Here is a 20,986-nt window from a genome sequence, read left to right on the forward strand (position 1 = left end):
ACCGGATCAATATCTCAGACAGAAACGACAAAACGCATTTCGCCAAAATCGATATATAAATTTAATATTCATACTCCAGCTTTACATCACCTCACTTTCATTCTCATGCTCACCCTCAAAATAAACAAGTTTAAAAAAAAACCTTAACTATGAATAATAACTTCTTATAGACTCACCTGTAATACCATAACCGATCGCTCCGTATCCCATAATATTCTCGTCCATTTTCTTAAAAAATTTTTATTCGGCCTCACGAAGAAGCAAAAAAACGTCCAACGTGATCAGCAACTCGATGTACCGTTATAGATTGTTCTCAAACCCGTCGACGTTAAATCAGACGTCATTATTTTTATTTTTATCATTTTTTTTTTCATCCTCCCTTGTTATCAACTTCTTCTTTTTCTTCTTCTTCTTCTTCTTATTTTTTTTATTTTTCTTTTCTTCTATTCTATTCTCCCGACAATCTCATGCTTATCATCACTCCAGTCACGTAGATTCCGCACCTTGCCAGAAACTATACAGAAAAAGGGAATGTGCTTTAATTTATTTCGTTTTCACCGTCAACAGAAATAACGTTTTGCCATAAGCCTATAAGTAAACCGTATAACAAAATACTTAATTATCAAACAGACAATCCTTACAATAATTTTAAAAAATTGTCTATTTAACAGTAATCAGCATTAAGTAATCAAGAGTAACAAAGATCCGTTACTCTTAATTTAATATTATTAAAAAAACGACCAATTCACATTATTTTCAAAAACACCAAAGAGTTAATGAATCGTTTTGTTTATTAATGCTGCTTTATACGAATTTTCTTGTGTATACTTCTACGTATACATATATACAAATATGTATATTTTTTCTCAATTCGTCACACGCGAACGATTCATTGATTAAAAGAGATGAGAGAAGAGTAACACAATGTTAGTCTACACAGCATCAGTGTAGCGGAACCAATTCATCCGTGAATCACAACTAGCAAACGTCATCAGTACATATCAATCCAATTATATTGTTGCCTTCGATTTTATCCCTATGGCTATTTCTGTTCCTATTCCTACTAGTGTATGCTACTGAGTACCAGCAGCAGTAGCATAGAACAGCAAAGCATCATACAATGATAACACACATTCAAGATTCAAGGACACTGAAAGTCTCAATGGGTCTGAATGGTGGCATAGATCATCAGCAGTAGCAGTAACTGAATTTGTAATCCATTAAAAAATAATTCCATGGCATTGTTGCGTTCTGATGCTGCTTAACTGGTTTTTTTTTTAAATCTGATGATAATGACGGCAATAATAATAGCAATGACGGCGAACTTGATAACATTCCTTGTAATTGTACTTTAGTTCTATTGACAATTTTAATAGCATCACGTGACCAATTGAATGAGGATGAAAAAGAGTATTCCGGTCTCGTGACACGCCACTTTTTTTTCAGATAACCAGAGTAGAAGGAGAAGGAAAATCTTTTGACAATTGTCGCGTGAGTGTAATGATACTGCTGGCACGGACAAGCAACACCATCAAGCATTAAGGCAAGCATCATTTCCACTGACAGGTGTGTCTATCCGTTACACACCTTGGTATGCTTTTTTTATACGGTTGCTTTCTTGTCTTTTCTTTCAAACTTTTTTCCTCAACATTATTTCGTTCTTTAGATAGTCACCGACCGACGAGGATCTTAAATTTCCTAAAAGCTCTTCTTACCAAGGACACGATTCACGACGTCACAAGTCACGTGCCCTGACGTTGATCACCTCGACAGCGGGGTTGTCTTCACTGTCTGGCTGACCATCGCGTCTAATAAGCCGTGACAGTTAGCCTTAATTTACTCTTATACTTTTTTTTTTCTTACTTTATTACCAGGTCATCATCCTACTTTTTCCTTCATCTTTATTTAAATTTAACCGACACTACTTAAATTATAAAACTTTTATTTTTGACTTTACTTTACGAGTAAATGAGTCGATTATTAAATTAATTGACCGGCAAATTTCGATAGTACTAAAACTGCTTGGTTACCATCCTCCATGTACATCAAGTCTTTCAGGACTTGGGGTCGCGCAGGCTCAGAATTTTTTTTTACTATGTCCTTAACATCGAGCCGTAGCTCCTTAGACTACAATATACTTCAAAATCAACCATTATGATTTAATTAAAAAATTAACATGTGTAATTATTATAAAATTATCCGTACTCATCGATCTAAATTTAGATCTCCTATTTTATTTGTTTTTTATTTTAAATTCTGACCGTCTTCCGTCAAGTTTTATTTGAATTAAAAATTTTTAAAGTGTTGTATATTTTTGTCCGGTGAACAATTAATAAATGATAATTGTTATCACGTTAATATAGAGACAGAATACGAGTATGTGTGCACAGCAAACCCAAATAACGACGTTAGGCGGCTGGCAGCCGGCCCCACACTGGCTATGACTTTCTCGCACCGTCACCGATTACGCGCCCCGCCTTGTCACTCGCCGAAACCAACCCCTCTTTTACTATCTCAAGCTTTACCTCATCTACTACCAACCCCTTGTTATACTGTTACTCCCTCTCTGCTTTTATTCATCCCCTTAAACACTGTCATCTCCTTCTTCTCGTCAACACTACGAGCGCCTCCGAACGGGTTTTATATGAAGCCTAAACCCCCAAATTTTATATCCTTCATATATATTCAAACAAAACATATTACCTAATAATGTCAGATACATTTCTTTTTATTCCCTATCAAAAAAATCCATGGGATTGCATGGGAACTCATGAGAATCCATAAAAGAAAGTATGGATTTATGTAAGAGTCCATAGGAATTAATATAGGAGTGTATGGATTTATATAAGAATCCATGGGTTTCTGGATTTCCGTATGGGAAATGCTCATAGGGAATTGTGGGTACTAAGATTCCCATATGGAAATACGAATAGGAAACTATGGGTACCTGGATTTCCATCCAGGAACTTTACATAGGAAACTGAGTATTTGAATTCCCATAAGGAAAATTCACATAAGAAATTGTGGGTTTCGAAATTCACATGAAGAAAACCTACACAGGAAACTGTGATTCCCATATGGGAATCCTTGTAAGAAACCATAGGAATTTTAATTCCCATTTTGACATGGTGTAGATTTCCATGGGAAATCGAAATAAAAATCCACATGGGAAAAATCCACAAGACTCTCATATGGATTTGGCATGATGTGGATTCCCATAGGAACCCATGTGAGAATCTATATCGGGATCTATGCTGAATTCCTATAGGAAACCATATGAGAATCCATCCGAAAACGCCATGTGAGAACCCACATAAGAATTTAGGCTGGATTCCCATATAGATTTTTTTGATAGGATTCAACTTTATCACCATAAACAATTTTTTTTTTTTTTTAACTCATTTTTTCCGTTTTTTAAAAATTAAAATCATTAAAGATTCGAATTTTGTATTTTTAAATAAAATAATAAATAAAAAATTGTTAATATTTTCGAAAAATAAAGAGCACGAATTACACGAAAAACTTTTATTACATAAAAGCATTAAAGCGATTAAGAAATTTTTATTTCTCAAGTGGAAAACAAAAGTCTTTAATAATAAAAGAGTTAATGAAGTATTAAAAAATAAATAAAATAAATTAGATAAGAGCAATTTTCTCAACATCATCATTTATTATTCATACTTATCAACGCTCATATAATTTTTTTTATATTATTATTATTTTTATCATTTCTCATCTTATTTTTTCACCATTAATTTATTATTTGTTTTTTTCTTCATCAAGAGTCACCGTCACTTAGCGATAGAATAATCATATTATCAGTTAAAATTAACATATTTAAGTGAACGTGAGTATGCATATAAATAGAGAAGATTAATGCAAATAAGCCGAATAGGTCCGCGGGCAAGTGTACAGTTTCAAAAATTAATTTTTTTATTTGGCATATTTTCGATTAATTTAATTAAATAAACTGTTAGAAAAGTATTATTGGAAGACTATGTACATGTTTTGAATAAAACATATAAAAAATAAAATGTATAATATAACAATAATAATAATAAATTGAAGCCTATAAATTAAAAAATATTAAAATTTAAGTTACATATTAAAATTTGATTTGTTTTTGTTTGGAAGCTTAAAATATATATTTTTAAATAATCCGACATTTGCAATTGAAGCATCCTGTTGGTGAATATGTCCGAGTATGTGGATGAGGTAATTTAGTAGGACCTAGATTCAGAGAATCTTCGCTTCCTTCACTCAATTCTTCAATACTGAATGTGTCCGTAAGATCTTGTTTGTGTTTACTAGTGTCCTTGCCCCGTGACAGTGGAAATAAAGTAGTTTCATCCTCGCTTGAAAACAACATTATTGGATTACTAAATTTATAAATTTAAAACTTTTATTTTTACTATCATACTCTCAGTTTTTTTTTTTTTTGTTTTTTATCTCCATTTATCCTTCGAAATTTAGTGTCTTTTTTTTACCTCTCGCTGTCACTTTGCCAGTATTCTACCAGTGGATGATGTTCATTAGATTTATGTGGAATGGGCAGTCTTTGAATTGGTATCAACCCACTTGAATTACTGGATACTGTACTAGTTTTATCATTACTAGATAATTTTATGTAGTCTGAGCCACGTTGGATTCTTTTTGCTTGTTCTATTCTTGCTTCTGTTAATTATTTAAGTAATCTTATAAAATATACAAACCAATAAATAAATAAATAAATAAATATATAAAAAAAACTTGTGAAATAATAACTTAATAATAAAGTTTATGTCTAATTAACTTACCCAGTTTTTTTTGTAACTGTTTTGTAGTACTACGTTGGGGTTGCGCTTGATTGCTACTACAACTACTATCGCTTGTCTAGTAATTATTTAATTAAATTTAAATTAATAAATATATTTTTTTCTACCTTATAAATTTTATTTTCACTTATCAACAAATATCTAAATAGAACATTAAAAAAAAAGTAAAAAAAATTTAATTATATAATGAAACTAAAAAATTAAAGAGCTAGTAAAAATAAATTATAAATTTTACTTAACAAAATTAAAATACAAATTTTTATCAAGATACTAAATATTTTTATTTTTTTTAATATTTATAATTGAAAAAAAAAATTACCAAAAATAATCTATCATCTTCAGCATGATTCATAGGTTTTGGATCACTATCTATACCACTGTCTTCCATAATATTAACTATATATATTTATTTCTGTAAAATAAAAAATTTTATTAAATATATTTAATAATTAAATTGATAGATTATAAAATAAAATCAATTTTGTATGTAAATATGTAAATATGTAAATAAATATGATATCAATAATTACCCATATGGACAACTTGTTGGAATGTGATGATGATAATGATGATAATCAGAAAAAAATGAAGTATTGATTCACTGACAGTATTAAATATAAAAAAATTTAATAAGACGGTAGCATGTAAACATACTTTAAATAATTTAAATAATAAAAAGTATAATATGTGATGTCATTGAACTTAAATTGGAAAAATATATAGATTTTTTTTTATCATACTTTCAGCACACGGGCTGTGTCAAACTGATGGCACATGCACCCTGCAGCTCGACCCCACTATACCCCAAGTACATGGATTCGTATTGATTTTTAGTGGACGACGACGCGAAAACATCTAAGGCTTATGAAATAGTATCTTGTTTTTATATATTTTTTTATTGATAAAAAGATAAACTGAAAAACAAATAGTAGTTTTTGTAGCTAAGGTAATAAGAGTAAGTTGTATGGTACTGGGATAAATTATTTAAGGTAATGGCTAAGTTAGTAAAAATATTGCAACGCCAATCACGAGACGTTATCATGACATTATCGGATACCGTAAAAAAATTATTGAAATGCGGTATCCAAGGCAACCGTATGCTGATATTATCATTAAATTAATGAAGATTTGTTAAATACTCAATTAAAAGTTATATTTAGAAACGTTATTCGATTAAAACATGCCACAAACAATGAAAAAGAGTCCTTCGAAGATTTCAGATATCAGTAAAGACGTGAGTACGACTGTTTCAATACTTTCTGTTAGTTATTCATTCAATACTTTTATTTTAACCTGTTCATTTTTTTTTTATTTATTTCAGAGCTTTTATTTTTATTTATTTGTGTTTTTTTCAAAATTTTTGACTAATTTTTATTACACTCATTAATTTTTCTTTATATTTATTTCAGAGCTTTTATTTTTATTTTTGTATTTTTTTCAAAATTTTTATCACTATTTTTGACTCTAATTTTTACTACACTCATTAATTTTTCTTTATATTTATTTCAGAACTTTTATTTTTATTTCTGTATTTTTTTCAAAATTTTTATCATTATTTTTTACTCTACTTTATACTACAGATTAATTTTTTTTTTTTATTAATTAAAAATTAAGTTGCATTTCTTTTTACTTCAATTATTATTTAATCCTTTTATTATAAATTTAATTGTCATTGATTAGAAAAAAAATTTCTTAAGTAGAGTATCAAAACTTTACTTGCTACTTTCTAATTATTATTTGAATTTTATTACGCACTTCAATTTAAATTTTACTCGTTATTACTAATTAATACTTTCTTTAATTTTTATTTTAACTTTAAATTTATGATTTTATTTTTTATGTCAATTTTTTTAAAATTAATTTTTAGAATTTCCATCAAATATTTTATAGAAAGTTTATAATTTTATGAAACTGATAAATTTTTAAGTTTTTACTGCAACAAATAATTTTTAAAAAATTTTCTACTCATAGTTAAGTGTTGCCAGAGGCCGAACATCAAGAATGGATTTATCTGGGGGTGATATGGACTGGTGGAAAGGCAAAGTGTTTTTAAAACCTGAAGATCAATTACAATTAACTGACGCCGTAAGTTTATATTTTTTCAAATTAATGAAAAACAAAATTTATTTAATTTATTTGAAACCATAAATTTGAAGGAACTACAAGAAGAAATAACTAAAGTACTGACATCAGGTGATCCTCGAGCATCTGATGCACTAGTTGAGTGGTCGTGGAAAGAACACGAGTTTATAAAACTGCCCAATCCATCAAATATAATTACCGTAATAAATATACCGGGTACACTACTACACCGAGATTCAGAGGATGCAAAAAAGCAACTCGCCGGTGGTTACGAAGGTAAAAAAAATTAAATTACTCAATAAAATCCTTAGAAAATAAAATTTATGTAAAAATATATTTTCAAAGAAATTTTAAATCAGCTGCAGAAGATTTTATTGAAAACAGAGAAGCCATTGACGAAGTCGCGGAAACTGAAGAAGATGGAGAGGATGAAGACGCAGGTAATTTAGTATTATTTTTTATTTAAAACGAGCAACCTGCTGTCACTACATGACTGCCCAAATATCACTACTAAATTTATAAAATACTCAGAAAAAATTTCATACCGCAAAAAATTTTAATTTGCACCAAGTAATTTTATACATTATCAATTAAATACAAAAATTGTCTTGGGGCGGAAAAAGATTTTTTTGGTCAAGAAATAATTCCTTGCGCCAAGTAATTTTTTCTAGTTCTAAATAAATTTTTGTTCTCAATTCACGATGCAAAAAATTTATTGGGGTAAGTCAAAATTTTCTTTAGGCGAGTAAAGATTTTTTGTGTCAATGAATCCTTTTTTTTTCTATGCACACTTTTTTGGCTTTGAGAAGCTTCCTAAAATCTAAAGGGAGTATAAAAATCTGTCATTTTGGAATAAGTAACGCGATATAAATAATATAGCTATATATTCAGTGACATTCAGTCATATTTAGTGACAGAATAATTAAAGTATTAATTTATTTAAAGAAAATAAATACAATCATCTTTTTTCCCGCGTAATTTAAATGTAATTCGAATGATATAGATAAATCTATTTATCTCAATACTTGGCAATTAAAAAAAGTTTAAACTATGAAAAGGCACAAATTCAAGTCAAGACCTATCTCATGATACCAATTTCAATAACATTAATTAATTCTATCATATAGATATGGCGGGAACAAAATTTTCCTTATTCTCTTAATAATATAGATTATACATTTTATTTTAAAAATTTAAATACTTTAGATGATGACGCTGATGGAAAACAAAATGACGCGGGTGGTGAACCAGAGGTTGAAGCCGAAGAAGAAGAAATAGCCATGGGAAAGCCTAAAAAAGTACCGAATCAATTCAACTTTTGTGAACGTGCTGCTCTAACATACAGCAATCCTGTTCGCGTAAGTTTTTTTAATTACCTAGACTTTTCTAAGTCTATTAAAAATTTATTTTTATTCATATTTATAATTATAATAATTCAGGACATGAGTACTCAAACAATGCCACCGCCGACAGCTTCATTTAATTCTCACGTCTTCCAATGGATTATTTTTGACGAATATCAAGAAGATTATGCGCGTCAACAACGGGAAAAAAAAGAAAAAGAACGCAAACAACTAGTGCCTCAGCAACAGAAGCAACAAAAAGAAGAAGTGAAGAAAAAAACTCTAGTCGAAACTGTGGCTGTTAACCAACGGATGCTACAGGCGGCTAAAACTCTAGAGCGAATGGTCAATCAAAATATTTATGATGAAATATCACAAGGTAAATTTTAAATAAAATTGGTAATTTATAAATAATTAATTTGATAAAAATTTTAAGACTATCGGTACTGGAATGATCCGAGCGATGAATTCAAAGATGGCGAAGGTTCCTTGCTACCACTATGGAAATTTCAGTATGAAAAAACTAAAAAACATGACGTTACTGACATGTGTTTCAATGCACGATATTATGATTTATTTGCCGTTTCATTTGGATCATGTAAAAAAATTTCAAATTTCAAAATTATGTCTTTTAATTTCTAAATAAAATAAAATAAATATTTTTATTTAGTATCTTTTGATAGCCCAGTATCAAATGGTACAGTTTGTTTATTCAGTTTAAAAAATCCATCATATCCAGAGTGGATTTGTGTCACTGAATCACCAGTAATGTGTCTGGACTTTAATACCCAGCATCCTCATCTTCTTGTTATCGGTAAACTTTTACCTCATATTTAAATTTTGAAAAGTATATTTTTATGAATATAAATTATTGTAAAAGGCACTAAAGATGGTACAGTGGCAGTTTACAATGTAATGCTACCAGCAACAGCGCCTCAATATAAAAGTAATGAAGTTATTCAGAAACACGGAGGAATTGTTTGGGAAGTAAGATGGGCACCGGATACGGAAGAAGGCAATTTGACATTTTACAGCGTGAGTATTGATGGAAAAATAAATCACTGGGTATTGTATCAAAATGAATTGGGTTTGACGACAATTATGACTTTGTATTTGAATCGATCACCAATTCCTGGTCCTGATGGTTCATTTATTACTCTTAAAGGTAATTAGAAAAATTGCACTGCTACTTAATTTTAAAACTTTGTAAGAGCCAGTTTTTGTTTTACTTAAAATTCTATAAAAAAAATTCAGACATTATATTTATAAAAAAATTCATTTTTCAACGAAAAAATTTGTCATTGAGGCATTTTAAGAAAATAAATAATTAAGGTAGAGGTACCATTTGTGGCCACTGCTCCACTTTTGGACATTTAATCCTTTATTTTAATTAATGAAAAAGTGTAAAATAATATTTTCATTTTAATAGTGAGAGAGAAGTATTTTTAAACATATTTAAAAAATTGATTATGTTATTGGGTCTTTTACAAATTATTTTATTTTAATTTTTCAAGGGTCTAAACTGGTCCTAAAGTGGCCAAAAATGGTACCTCTACCATATATAAACAGATCTTACAAAATTTGACTGTTACTGAATTTTAAAATTGAGCGGCACTAAGAATTTCAAAAAAATATTTCATCTAAAGATTGATATTAAACTTTTTTTTTTTAAAGGATGTGGGACTTGTATATCATTTCATCCAACAGATCATGATATATTTCTTGTCGGGACTGAAGAAGGAACAATATATAAATGTAATACCGCATTTAGTAGTACTTATATGTTAACATACAACGAAGCCCACAATATGCCAGTATATCGGATTGTTTTTAATAAATTTAATTCAAATATATTTGCTAGTTGTTCTGGTGACTGGAGAATAAAAATTTGGGAAGACAATCGATTGTACGTCAAATTTTAAATATTTTCAATCTATACAAAATTAAATAAATATTATTTTATACACTGTAAAAAATTGTGAGTGATTACGGACTTTATTTAAATCCGAATCCACTCCATCACTCGGAGATTCGGAGTTTTAATATTAAACTAAACTCTTCTTAGGAGTAAATTTCACTCTGACCCGGAGTTTAAATATTAAATTACTCCCCTTCGAGTAGATTTTACTCCGAGGAGATTAAATAAATAAACAGTCATCTGCTCCGCATTCACTCCGGATTTACTCCGCTAATTTTTTAGTGTATTATTATTTTAGAGAACCTTTATTCATGTTTGACCTCGGAGTACCCATTGGAGACATACAATGGGCGCCATACAGTTCGACAGTACTTGCAAGTGTATCAAATGACGGAAAGGTCACAGTATTTGATCTAAATGTTAACAAATATCGTCCGATTTGTACCCAGCCGATTGTCAGTAAAAAAAGAAGTAAATTAACAAGACTGGCTTTTAATAATGAACTGCCTTTTATTATCGTCGGTGATGATAAGTAAGAATTATTTATGTTGCTAAGTAAGACAATTATAAATAAAAAAATTAAAATTTTTAAGTGTAAATAAATTTATTCTTTTAGGGGAACGGTCAATAGTTTGAAATTATCACCTAATTTACGAGCGAAAGTAAAACCAACGAAAAAACAAATGCATCTAAGTCACGCTGAATTAGAAGCCATGAAATTAGAAAGATTATTGAGCTTTGTACGGGAGCCACCAAATTTATCATCTCAAAAAGATAAAAAAACGTCTTAAATTGTTGAAATAAATTTTTTATAATGAGGTAGAAGATCTAATACCCGATCGGGGAACTAGTACTCGATCAGTCATATTTGTATGTCTATATTTAGTGAAATTTAGTATTTATAAATATACAAATACGAGTGATCGGGTACCAGTTCCCTAATTGGGTACTGGGTCTCTTACCTTATACTTGTTTACATCGTTATTTATATACAGTATTGTTTTAATAAATATTTAAATCGCATTTATTTAAATAATTTTGATTGCTATAATAAAATCCTGACAGATTTAAATCCTTAATCCTTTTTAAAAATTACTTCAATTCATATGGGGTAGAATTATCGTTTTTGCGAACTTTAGAGCCAATTTTTGACACTTGGAAAATTTTAATAAAATAATTTATAAAATACGCAATGACAGTTGGTCTTCTAAATGGGTTCAAAGATACTTTTATCAAACTACTACAATAGAAGTTTTTTTTTATACTTTTTCATTAATCAAAATAAAGTATTAAATATCAAAAAATGGAGCAGTGACCACAAATGATAAGTACCTGTACGGGGTTCCACCATGATATCTCCCCAGACGAAATCTCTCCGACAAAATCTCCACGACAAAGTCTCTCCAGGACAAAATCTGTTGAACACGATCTCTATAAACGAGATCTTATAATAATCTATGTAATTATAGTGATTTCTACACTTACGACTGGAATCGTATTCAGGTTTTTTTTCACATTTTATGTGTATATTATAAATAACTAGAATGTGTTACACATACATGTATGAAATCATGGGAAATTCCCAGCCCAAATTTGACATCATCGTCAATCGCAAGAACTTGACGTAAACTTACTGTGAAGTTAATCAAAATCACTGAACGTCAAATTTTTGAAGTGATAGTATGGCCATCAGGAATTGGACTGATAAAAATAATTATCGGAATTTTATCCTGGAAAAATTTTGTCGTAGGGAGATTTTGTCCAGAGAGATAAAGTCGTGTTACCCCTGTACGGATATGTTTTTTAAAATGAAATCAACGAAACAAATATTGAATAATTTGACCGAGATCTTTAAATTTTTAATGGAAAGTAATAAATGAATTATTACTCGTTTAATTTTTTATTCAATGGAAGTTAGTTACTATCGTTAAAATATTAATCGTGAATAAAAACTAAAAAACTTAAAAATAGTTAATTACTGATTAATTAGAATGTTAATCCATTATTTCAAACAAATAATTGTTATTGAATGGTATCAAAAAAAAAAGTTCCGCATAATAAATTATAAAGACTAATTTTTTATTAACTAGTCAATTTATTTCGCATCAATTCTACTTTGTTATGTTCCCGAGCTCTGTATAGTTTTTTAAAGTTTTACGGAAGATTCTAAAAGATTTCAAAATTGTGTGAAATATTTTTGATTGCATTTGAATTCCTGAAATTGTCCAGAATTGTTTAATTACATTCCACTTAATTATCTAAGGGATCAATATTTATGGGTAAATATATAAAAAAATATGAGAAATCCATAAATGATTTACACTTAGAATTTTTGACTTAATAATTATTATTATCACCCAAATGGAAAATTAACATTGTACAATTTATTTTCATTATTATCAATAAGTAAGTAAGTGGTCAAAAAATGTTTTATTTAAACTCAGCAAAATGACCAGGATATTAATAAATCGATATCATTCTATTGCATACTTTACTAAATATTATTGGCACCATCGACCGTAAATAATTTATATAATATTAAACTTGACACATTAAATATTTAAAAAAATTATGGAATAGTTATCGATAACAAGTTTAACTACACAATCTACCATGTAAATAACTGGAGCTTTAATAAAATGAAAATAATAATTAACTATTATTATGATTATTAAAATCTAATAATTAATTAATTAAATAATTTACCAGGCAGTTCTGGATTCTCGACAACACCCTTATAATACTTTATTTCCAAAAAATCCCTAATATTATTAGGACTAGGCACTTGCCTACCCGCGAATTCGATACTCGACATTGGATGCAAAAATTGTTCCGGAAAATCCCGATTCTTTAAAAACCAGGAATCCCGTGTCATTGTACCGTTTTTAACATAAAATGGAAGTAAATTAACATGTAAACGATTTATTTTAGAATATTGAACTTTATAAAATTCACCTTCAGTCGCTTTTTCCCAAACGAAGCCGTGATTATCAGTGACTGGTTTATTACGAGCTTTAACTAACCACGGGGAACGATTGAGATCATCGCGATTGATACCTATTTCAACCTGATAATCCCATGGTAGAATGTCACCATTTTTCATAGCACCTAACAACGAACTGCCCTCAAGCCAAAATCTTATCCCCACTTCTTCTAATTTATCAAAAACATGATGCGCAACTTTACGTAGACCAGCGAGACAACAGGGTGGTGTAAAACGATTTTGATATAAATACGATGGTACACCATTAACTATTGATCCAAAACAACGCGGTGTATCACGTGAACATCCGTACCAATCAACAGTACCAGATGCTCTTATTACTTTTTTAATTCCTAATTTATCAAACATCAGACGTTCACGTTTTTGATGAAGCTGTTGGAGTTTCCATTGCGATTGTTGACTACGAAACAATGGTTTCCCATCATTCAATTGATGATTCTTCATCATATTGATCTAACAAAAATATTTTTATTCATTATTTTATTTATTTACTTTTGGAAAATTATTTTCAAACATTAAGGGCATTCTCAGACCGTGCCCCCCACTTTTAAAAATTTTCAATGACTCAACTGTCATGAGTGTATCAAAATTTTAACAATTAATTTAAAAGAAATTGAAGCATTAATTGTAAAAAGGGCAATTTCGCTGAGATTTAAAAAAAATTACTTACAGTTGTTATCAATTAGGAGTTAAACGAAATTTGGAGAATAAGTTTTAGCCCACAAAATTAAAAAATGAAATTATAAAATTTTACTGAAATTTATTCTCCAAATTTCGTTCATTCCCAATTGATATCAACTGAGTTTTTTTTTTTTTAGTTTATATTTCAGTACCTGACGTTTTTTTTAATAATGCTTCAATTTTTTTAATTACTTGATAATTCAAGTCATGGAAAATTTTTAAAAAGTGGGGGAAGGCAACTCTGAGAATGGCCTTAAAAAAAACAAAAACTCTAATGTTGAGCAAAATAAAATAATTAAACTAAATATTGCTTTAATTAACTAGAGGAAATTTTCTCTAATGAACTGTCACTTTGACAAATTGATAATAAAAATAAATTATCAAATACACTGAGAAAAAAATATTATCGACAATGAAAATTATTTTTTAATAAATTTAATATTTTACATAAAAAAAAATTAAGTGATAAAAGAAAATTGAAATTTATTTTTACAGCTCCAGACTAATCAGAATCAATGAACGATAAAAAAATTTATATTATCTTGATAATTAAAAGAAAAATAATTTTTTCAATCAAGAAATATTTATAAGTAAAAGTATTGTCGTCTCAGGTATTGATAGAGATCTCAAAAAAAAAGCTGTTGCATAATTTGAAAATAATTAAATTAAATTAAAATAATAAGAATAAAATTATTTTTTCACTAACTCGCAAATGAACAATGAAATTGAAAAAAAAAAAGTACAACAAAAAAACGCAGAATTGCAGAATCAAATATAAAAAATACTAAACAAGCTTTCAAAAATTTTTTTTCTCAAAGTACTTACTTTGATATTAGCAACAGTTGTTTGAAGGTACAATGCATCCAAAAACGGTAACATGAATGGATCAGATAATTTTTTTAATGCATTTGTATCAATTAGAGTTGCATGTTTACCAGTAATAGCGTCACAAGTAGTACCAGTTGTTTTGGTAACACGCAAATTCCATTCTTTCAGTTTAACATGTAACTCTAAACAATTTAAACTATTTTTGCCAACTGGTATTGCTATAGCACCTGTTTCTGTTGCATGTAATACAGCTTCCTACAATTTATTTAAATTAAAAACAATTTACTAAGTTGCTGCTCACTATAATAATCATTTAAAATATATTAATATAAACCTGTAATGCCTGTTTAGTTGACATTCTTGTAGCATCAGGTAGAAACAACACGAATTTAGTTTGTATAAAATAAAGTGGATTTCTATCTTCGAATGATCTATTGAAATCCGGTTGTAAATTTATTAATTTAACATTATTTAAACTATCATTTGAAAAATTTAACTCGAGTGGCGGGTAAGGTAATTCATTACAAACTATAAGGATGGGCATGGCAGGAAATGAATTAAGGACGGAGTCTACAGTTGCCGCAACGTCATTTTCAAATGTTTCAAATTGTCGTATGACTATTGTTATTAATCGCGCTAATCGCCGATGAAGTTTCTGGGGATTGTCCACCGAGACGGTGGTCCCCGTTGATGTTTTCAATGTATTTTGTGATGTAAATAACCACCATATCTTATGCCACACAATTATATTACCGAGTAACGCCAATACCAACAAAGTTCTCACGAACTTTACTCGCATTATTTTTATCGATTAGTGAGTGCTGTCATTGCACCCGACAACTCTAACGCTTTTTAAATATTTTATTTACTAGTTTTTTAAAGTTTTACTTAAATTATTCTTCCTTCACTTTACGATTATTACGTTATCAACTAAATACATTGTCGGTTGTTATTTAAGACGGTTTATACAATGACCTGGAGGGTGAAGTCTTTGATTAAACAATCACGCGCATGCGATTTCATTTGTGAACATGCGCTACTGTTTTTTGTTTTAAAAAAAATGTAATGAAAATATATGATATAAATGTAAACGCACACAGAAAAAAAAATTTCTTGGCTCGAGAAAAATTTTTCATTGAAATGAAGACAAATTTCTTGCCAAGAAATTTTTACTCGCTTCGAAAAATTAATTTTTGGCTTAAGAAAATTTTTTATCCCCAAGAAAATTTTCCTTTTCAATTCATAATGCAAAGAATTTTTTAGGACAAGTAAAAATTTTCTTGGGAGAGTAAAATTTTTCGCGCCAAAAAATTATTTTTTTCTGTGGGTCATTATTCCTATCAAGAATTTTCTTTACACTTTTCATGGAAAATTATAATATTTTCCGTATTATTTTAATATTTAATTATATTGTTAAATTTATTTTTGTAAAAATTTTAGTATAAAATTAAATATCATTTTTTATTTAAATTAAAAAATTTATTTATTTAAATGTATAATTTTATTACCATTTTAATAAAAAAAAAATCAATTCTCACTTATAAATTATTACGAATCGTATTTATATAATTAATATATGCCAATTTTTATCTAAATTCTACTTTCAAATAAAAAAAAAATTTCCCCGATCAATAAATTGAAATAAAAATTTTCTACATAAATTAAATTTTAAATTTCTGATATTTCAATTCAAACTTCCTATTATTTTATTTTAACATGATGTTAAAATTTTTCTCTGAATGAAATTTCATGATTCTAATTATTTGTTCCTCATCTGTTTGAATAAAACGAATCACTCTCCGGAACGAAATAAAATAATTATAAAAAAAGAAATAATAATAAAATAAAAATGAAACCTTCAACCACGATTTAACTAAAAAATTAATTAACCAATAGAATTTGGTACAAGAGACCCAGTGACTACTGGAAAATTTTATTGTATTAGAAATAATTATTGTCGAACAAAAGGACGACGTGGAAATTCAAGAAAAAGAAAAAGTATTTAAAAAATCTACTTTTTTTTTCATAAATTAATCGATATTTATAAATATAAAATTTGGATGCTGTGGCACCTCTAAATGATTCTTATTGCATTCAAATGTTTGTCTCAATCAACCATTTCATCATTAATATTTATTATAATTATTATTATTAATTAAGGCTTGTATGGCTTGACAAGATTTTCCGAGAATTCCTTGACATGTTCAACACCTCGAACTTCACGCTCGAGTAAAGGAAGTTTTGTCACATGGAAATCCTCATAAAGATCCATGATCTTAAACACAAGTTACCATATCAAAATTTTGTTGATAAAATTAAAAAAAAAATTATTATTTAATTGATTAATTAATTAATGAGTATGTGCTAATAAATTACCTGGTCTAAATATTTTCCCTGGACTTTGTGCCGAGCTAAGCAAAGTCTACAGGGCACATCACCCTCCTTGAGGAACAACAGCTGGTTGACAATAATATTGTGGGTGTCAATACCACACTTTGTTAATTCCTGCACAAGTCTCTCCGTTTCGTAGAGCGATAAAAATTCAGCTATACAAACACAAATAAATGTTGTTTGATCTGGATCTTTAAATTGTTCATTGACTTGTCTTATCACTGCAAGCATTTCTTCCATTTTATTTGAAAAACTATCGACATTAAAGTCTGACATTCCCAACAATGAGCTTATCTATTAAAAAAAAAATAAGTGATAGTTATCTCATCAATATTTGTCTTATAATTCATCAAATATTATCACGTGTTCAATTAAAATTTTTTTATTAATAATTTTTGGGGTTCATAAAATACGTTCGCACATTGGGGGAGGAAGGGGTGTCGCTTACTATGACAACTGATCCCAGACAAGTGATCACACGAAAATTAATCCCACTGACAATTTTGTAAAATAATAAATTACGAGCAACCTGCAGTCACTACGTGACTGCCCAAATATCGCTACTAAATTTATAAAATACGCAAAAAAAAGGATTTCTTGCCGCAAAAAATTTTAATTTGCGCCAAGAAATTTTATGCATTATGAATTAAATACAAAAATTGTCTTGGAGCGAGAAAAGATTTTTTTGGTCAAGAAATAATTCCTTGCACTAAGTAATTTTTACTAGTTCTAAATAAATTTTTGTTTTCAATTCACAATGCAAAAAATTTATTGGGGTAAGTTAAAATTTTCTTTAGGCGAGTAAAGATTTTTTGTGTCAATGAATCCTTTCTTTTTCTATGCACACTTTTTTGGCTTTGAGAAGCTTCCTAAAACCAAAAAGGAGTATAAAAATCTGTCATTTTGGAATAAGTAACGCGATATAAATAATATAGCTATATATTCAGTGACATTCAGTCATATTTAGTGACAGAACAATTAAAGTATTAATTTATTTAAAGAAAATAAATACGATCGTCTTTTTTCTCGCGTAATTAAAATGTAATTCGAATGATATAGATAAATCTATTTATTTCAAAATTTGGCAATTAAAAAGAGTTTAAAGTATGAAAAGGCACAAATTCAAGTTAAGATCTCTCTAATGATACTAATTTCAATAACATTAACTAATTCTATCATATAGATATGGCGGGAACAAAATTTTCCTTATTCGCTTAATAATATAGATTAATTAATTACTATGACATGAGTAATTAAAATTTACTGTTATAAATGTAAAAAGTTAAATTATGTAAATCAATTGTCAGTGGGATCAGTTTATAGGGATCACTTATAGTATAAAATTATTGGGATCAGTTGACAGCACAACATTCGCAGCTCATCAAACAATTTTGTAAATTTTTCTCTCGGTTTTAAAATTTTTTTTTTTTTTTTTTTTTTTGATACGATAGAAGTCATTCGTTTCATATTTGTAAATATATAAATATTTCATTGCATATATTACCATAATAATGGGGAGGGGGGGGGAGATCTAAAAAGGTAAAATTTTGCGTGACGTATTTTATGAACGGCCTCTTTAAAATAATTTTTTACTAATAATCGATCAAGTATCAAAATAATTATTTTACTTGCATAGGAGTGTAAAAAATTAGTAAATAAGTACCTGTGATATAAAAGGACTTATTTTCATTTTTAAACGCATTAATTTGCCTAATCCTTTTTCGACAACTTGTGGAAAAGATAAAAGTCGAAGCGTATGACCAGTAGGTGCTGTGTCAAATACAACAACCGAAAAGTTCATTCCTTTAACAAGTCTGCAATTAAATTAAATTTCAATTATTAAACAACATACTTTATCAGTAATAGATATGATAATTGATCTAAATTACTTCATGACTTCGGCGTAACTCATTGCTTCATCAATACCAGGGAAGGCGCCTACGATTTCTTGCATAACACTTCGACTTAATCGCATGGCTTCACTACCCATCACTATAATTAGTCTTAAAATTAGTAATTATTCATTAACTGATACGTCAAACAAAAAAAAATACTAACCATTTTCATTTTCAAAGTATTCTTCCGGAAGTTCGGTCATCCCCACATTCGGATCAATTTCCATGGCAAATAAATTATCGAAACCTTTGACTTTGGTAGGAACTTTGCTGAATTTTTGATCGAACGCATCAGAGATATTGTGGGCCGGATCAGTTGAAATAATGAGAACATTTTCACGTACTTTTGACAGTTGTACAGCCAAAGAACAACTAAAAAAATATGTTCCATATCAACTAAACTTTTGGCAATCATTTTTTACTTGATACAATGATTCATCATTATTGATAATTACTTGACTTGAAGGTTAATTATAAATATAAATAATTACCTGCATGTGGTTTTACCAACACCACCTTTGCCACCGACAAATATCCATCGTAAGGATCTCTGCTCAATGACATTTCGAACTGATGCTTCAAGTTGCTCGATCTCAATACTATTGTTTGTATTCATTTCTAATTTTTTTTATTTATTTGGTAATATTTTTCAAAAATATATATGTGATGTACATTTAATAAACACAAGTCAGAATATCATGACAACCTATAATTTATTGCTTTTGTTTTTTTTTATTGACGAGGTATTTAAAGTCACAGAAGTTATTATTTGTTTGTTATTAATTATTATTTTTATCCAGCTTACGTCCGCATGGATACATACGTGCTTAATATATTTATGAGGTTGATTTTTATCGAATCACACACATACACGTCAAAATTTAAGATGTCTATATAGATAGGCTAGAATTGTCTCGAAATTCTCAGCTCCAGTCGACGAAATCAAGGCGACCATCGCACAGAAAATTTAAAAATATTCAAGCTCGATATTAGCGACGAGTATAAAAAATTCAAACTAATTTTTATGGCTGCTACTTTTGGCGCCAATTATTTAAATACGATCCTGAAGTTAGCAGACAATTAAAAGTTTTTGAAGATTTTTTTAAAAACGATAAATTTAAAAAAAAAAACTGAAAATATGCACATGTTGAAAATTTAAAAAATTGCAGGTGCAATTTTTTTTTTTTAATTTATCGTTTTTAAAAAAATTCAAAAATTATTAAACGTCGGCTAACTTCAGTATCATAAATAAATCGGGTCGGGCTTCTCGAGTGTAAAACTTTTAACACTACGAGAGTATGCCCTTCAAAAAAACGCAACGGGTGAAAAATTTAAATAAATTTTGAATAAGAAAATAAATAAATCAGCTTTTATGATCGGAGATAAGACGAAAAAATACAAGACTTTTTCGAAATTCTTTTCGATTTATGAGAAAGATAAGTAGTCAAAGATTAATGTGAGCTTATTCTTTTGACTCGAGTCCGGAAGCAGTCAATGATAATAATGATATAAATATTTTATTTATAAGCAAAAATATTTCATGCAAAAAGTCACTCACCGCACCGAGAAATATCCAGAACAGCAGACATTTCTTTCAATTTCTGTAACACAAAAAAATAATAATGATAAACCCCTTCAATAAGTTGCAATAAAAAACAAGTATGCATAAAAATTATTTAAGGCCAGTCGCAGACAGCCCCCCCTCCCCAGCTTTTTAAAAATTTTAAATGACTTTCAACTGACATAAGTGTATATATCAAAATTTTTTCTCGCCTCCGGGCGGAAAGCGTCAACTTTCGTCCCGCTGTGCAAAACGAAGTTGCTGATTTTCGCCTCCGTCGAGGAAAAAAATAGTATACACTCCTTGGGCAGTAAATAAGAAAGCCTCAGATCACATGTAATTGTTAGCCAAGGCGAAGCCGAGGTCAAAAATTACATGTGATCTGAGACATTTCATACTTTACTGCCCTAGGTGTGTAATATACTATATCAATAAATTAAAAAAATAAAAATTTAACTATTAATTGAAA

The 20,986-nt window shown here is 28.8% G+C and overlaps 5 protein-coding genes across 11 annotated transcripts in view; 1 reads left to right on the forward strand and 4 right to left on the reverse strand.

Annotated features, from left to right (window-relative positions):
* LOC130669557 (potassium/sodium hyperpolarization-activated cyclic nucleotide-gated channel 2) overlaps window positions 1–753 on the reverse strand; it is a 185,714-nt gene extending 184,961 nt beyond the window's left edge. For 3 of the 7 annotated variants that reach the window (XM_057472525.1, XM_057472524.1, XM_057472522.1), the window contains exon 1: window positions 177–751. The gene's annotated coding sequence lies outside the window, so the exon portion shown is untranslated. Of the gene's footprint in view, window positions 1–176 lie in introns of all 7 variants that reach the window. The other 4 variants (XM_057472521.1, XM_057472526.1, XM_057472527.1 and 1 more) reach the window with 4 other exon arrangements.
* Window positions 754–3,658: 2,905 nt separating this feature from the next.
* On the reverse strand, window positions 3,659–5,569 carry LOC130669565 (uncharacterized). Its single transcript, XM_057472538.1, has 5 exons — window positions 5,345–5,569; window positions 5,134–5,226; window positions 4,797–4,872; window positions 4,488–4,674; window positions 3,659–4,355 (listed from the first exon to the last, which is right to left on the reverse strand). Exons 2-5 carry the CDS (start codon window positions 5,200–5,202, stop codon window positions 4,151–4,153), a joined length of 537 nt encoding a protein of 178 aa, XP_057328521.1. The 5' UTR covers window positions 5,203–5,226; window positions 5,345–5,569; the 3' UTR covers window positions 3,659–4,150.
* A 98-nt stretch (window positions 5,570–5,667) lies between these two features.
* On the forward strand, window positions 5,668–11,207 carry LOC130669558 (dynein intermediate chain 2, ciliary-like). The gene is made up of 12 exons (XM_057472530.1): window positions 5,668–6,048; window positions 6,786–6,899; window positions 6,971–7,172; window positions 7,256–7,336; window positions 8,103–8,254; window positions 8,336–8,618; window positions 8,676–8,837; window positions 8,910–9,053; window positions 9,120–9,404; window positions 9,914–10,145; window positions 10,456–10,689; window positions 10,774–11,207. The coding sequence occupies exons 1-12, from the start codon at window positions 5,995–5,997 to the stop codon at window positions 10,946–10,948; spliced, it is 2,118 nt and encodes a 705-aa protein (XP_057328513.1). The 5' UTR covers window positions 5,668–5,994; the 3' UTR covers window positions 10,949–11,207.
* Window positions 11,208–12,493: 1,286 nt separating this feature from the next.
* Window positions 12,494–15,797, reverse strand: LOC130669559 (ribitol 5-phosphate transferase FKRP). The gene is made up of 3 exons (XM_057472531.1): window positions 15,005–15,797; window positions 14,668–14,925; window positions 12,494–13,614 (listed from the first exon to the last, which is right to left on the reverse strand). The coding sequence occupies exons 1-3, from the start codon at window positions 15,467–15,469 to the stop codon at window positions 12,847–12,849; spliced, it is 1,491 nt and encodes a 496-aa protein (XP_057328514.1). The 5' UTR covers window positions 15,470–15,797; the 3' UTR covers window positions 12,494–12,846.
* Window positions 15,798–16,220: 423 nt separating this feature from the next.
* LOC130669563 (ATPase ASNA1 homolog) lies at window positions 16,221–19,902 on the reverse strand. The gene is made up of 6 exons (XM_057472535.1): window positions 19,448–19,902; window positions 19,120–19,328; window positions 18,951–19,053; window positions 18,725–18,875; window positions 17,047–17,355; window positions 16,221–16,945 (listed from the first exon to the last, which is right to left on the reverse strand). The coding sequence occupies exons 1-6, from the start codon at window positions 19,570–19,572 to the stop codon at window positions 16,826–16,828; spliced, it is 1,017 nt and encodes a 338-aa protein (XP_057328518.1). The 5' UTR covers window positions 19,573–19,902; the 3' UTR covers window positions 16,221–16,825.
* Between the last annotated feature and the right edge of the window lie 1,084 nt (window positions 19,903–20,986).

The sequence above is a fragment of the Microplitis mediator genome, chromosome 6 (assembly GCF_029852145.1).
Source record: "Microplitis mediator isolate UGA2020A chromosome 6, iyMicMedi2.1, whole genome shotgun sequence".
Lineage (NCBI taxonomy): Eukaryota > Metazoa > Arthropoda > Insecta > Hymenoptera > Braconidae > Microplitis > Microplitis mediator.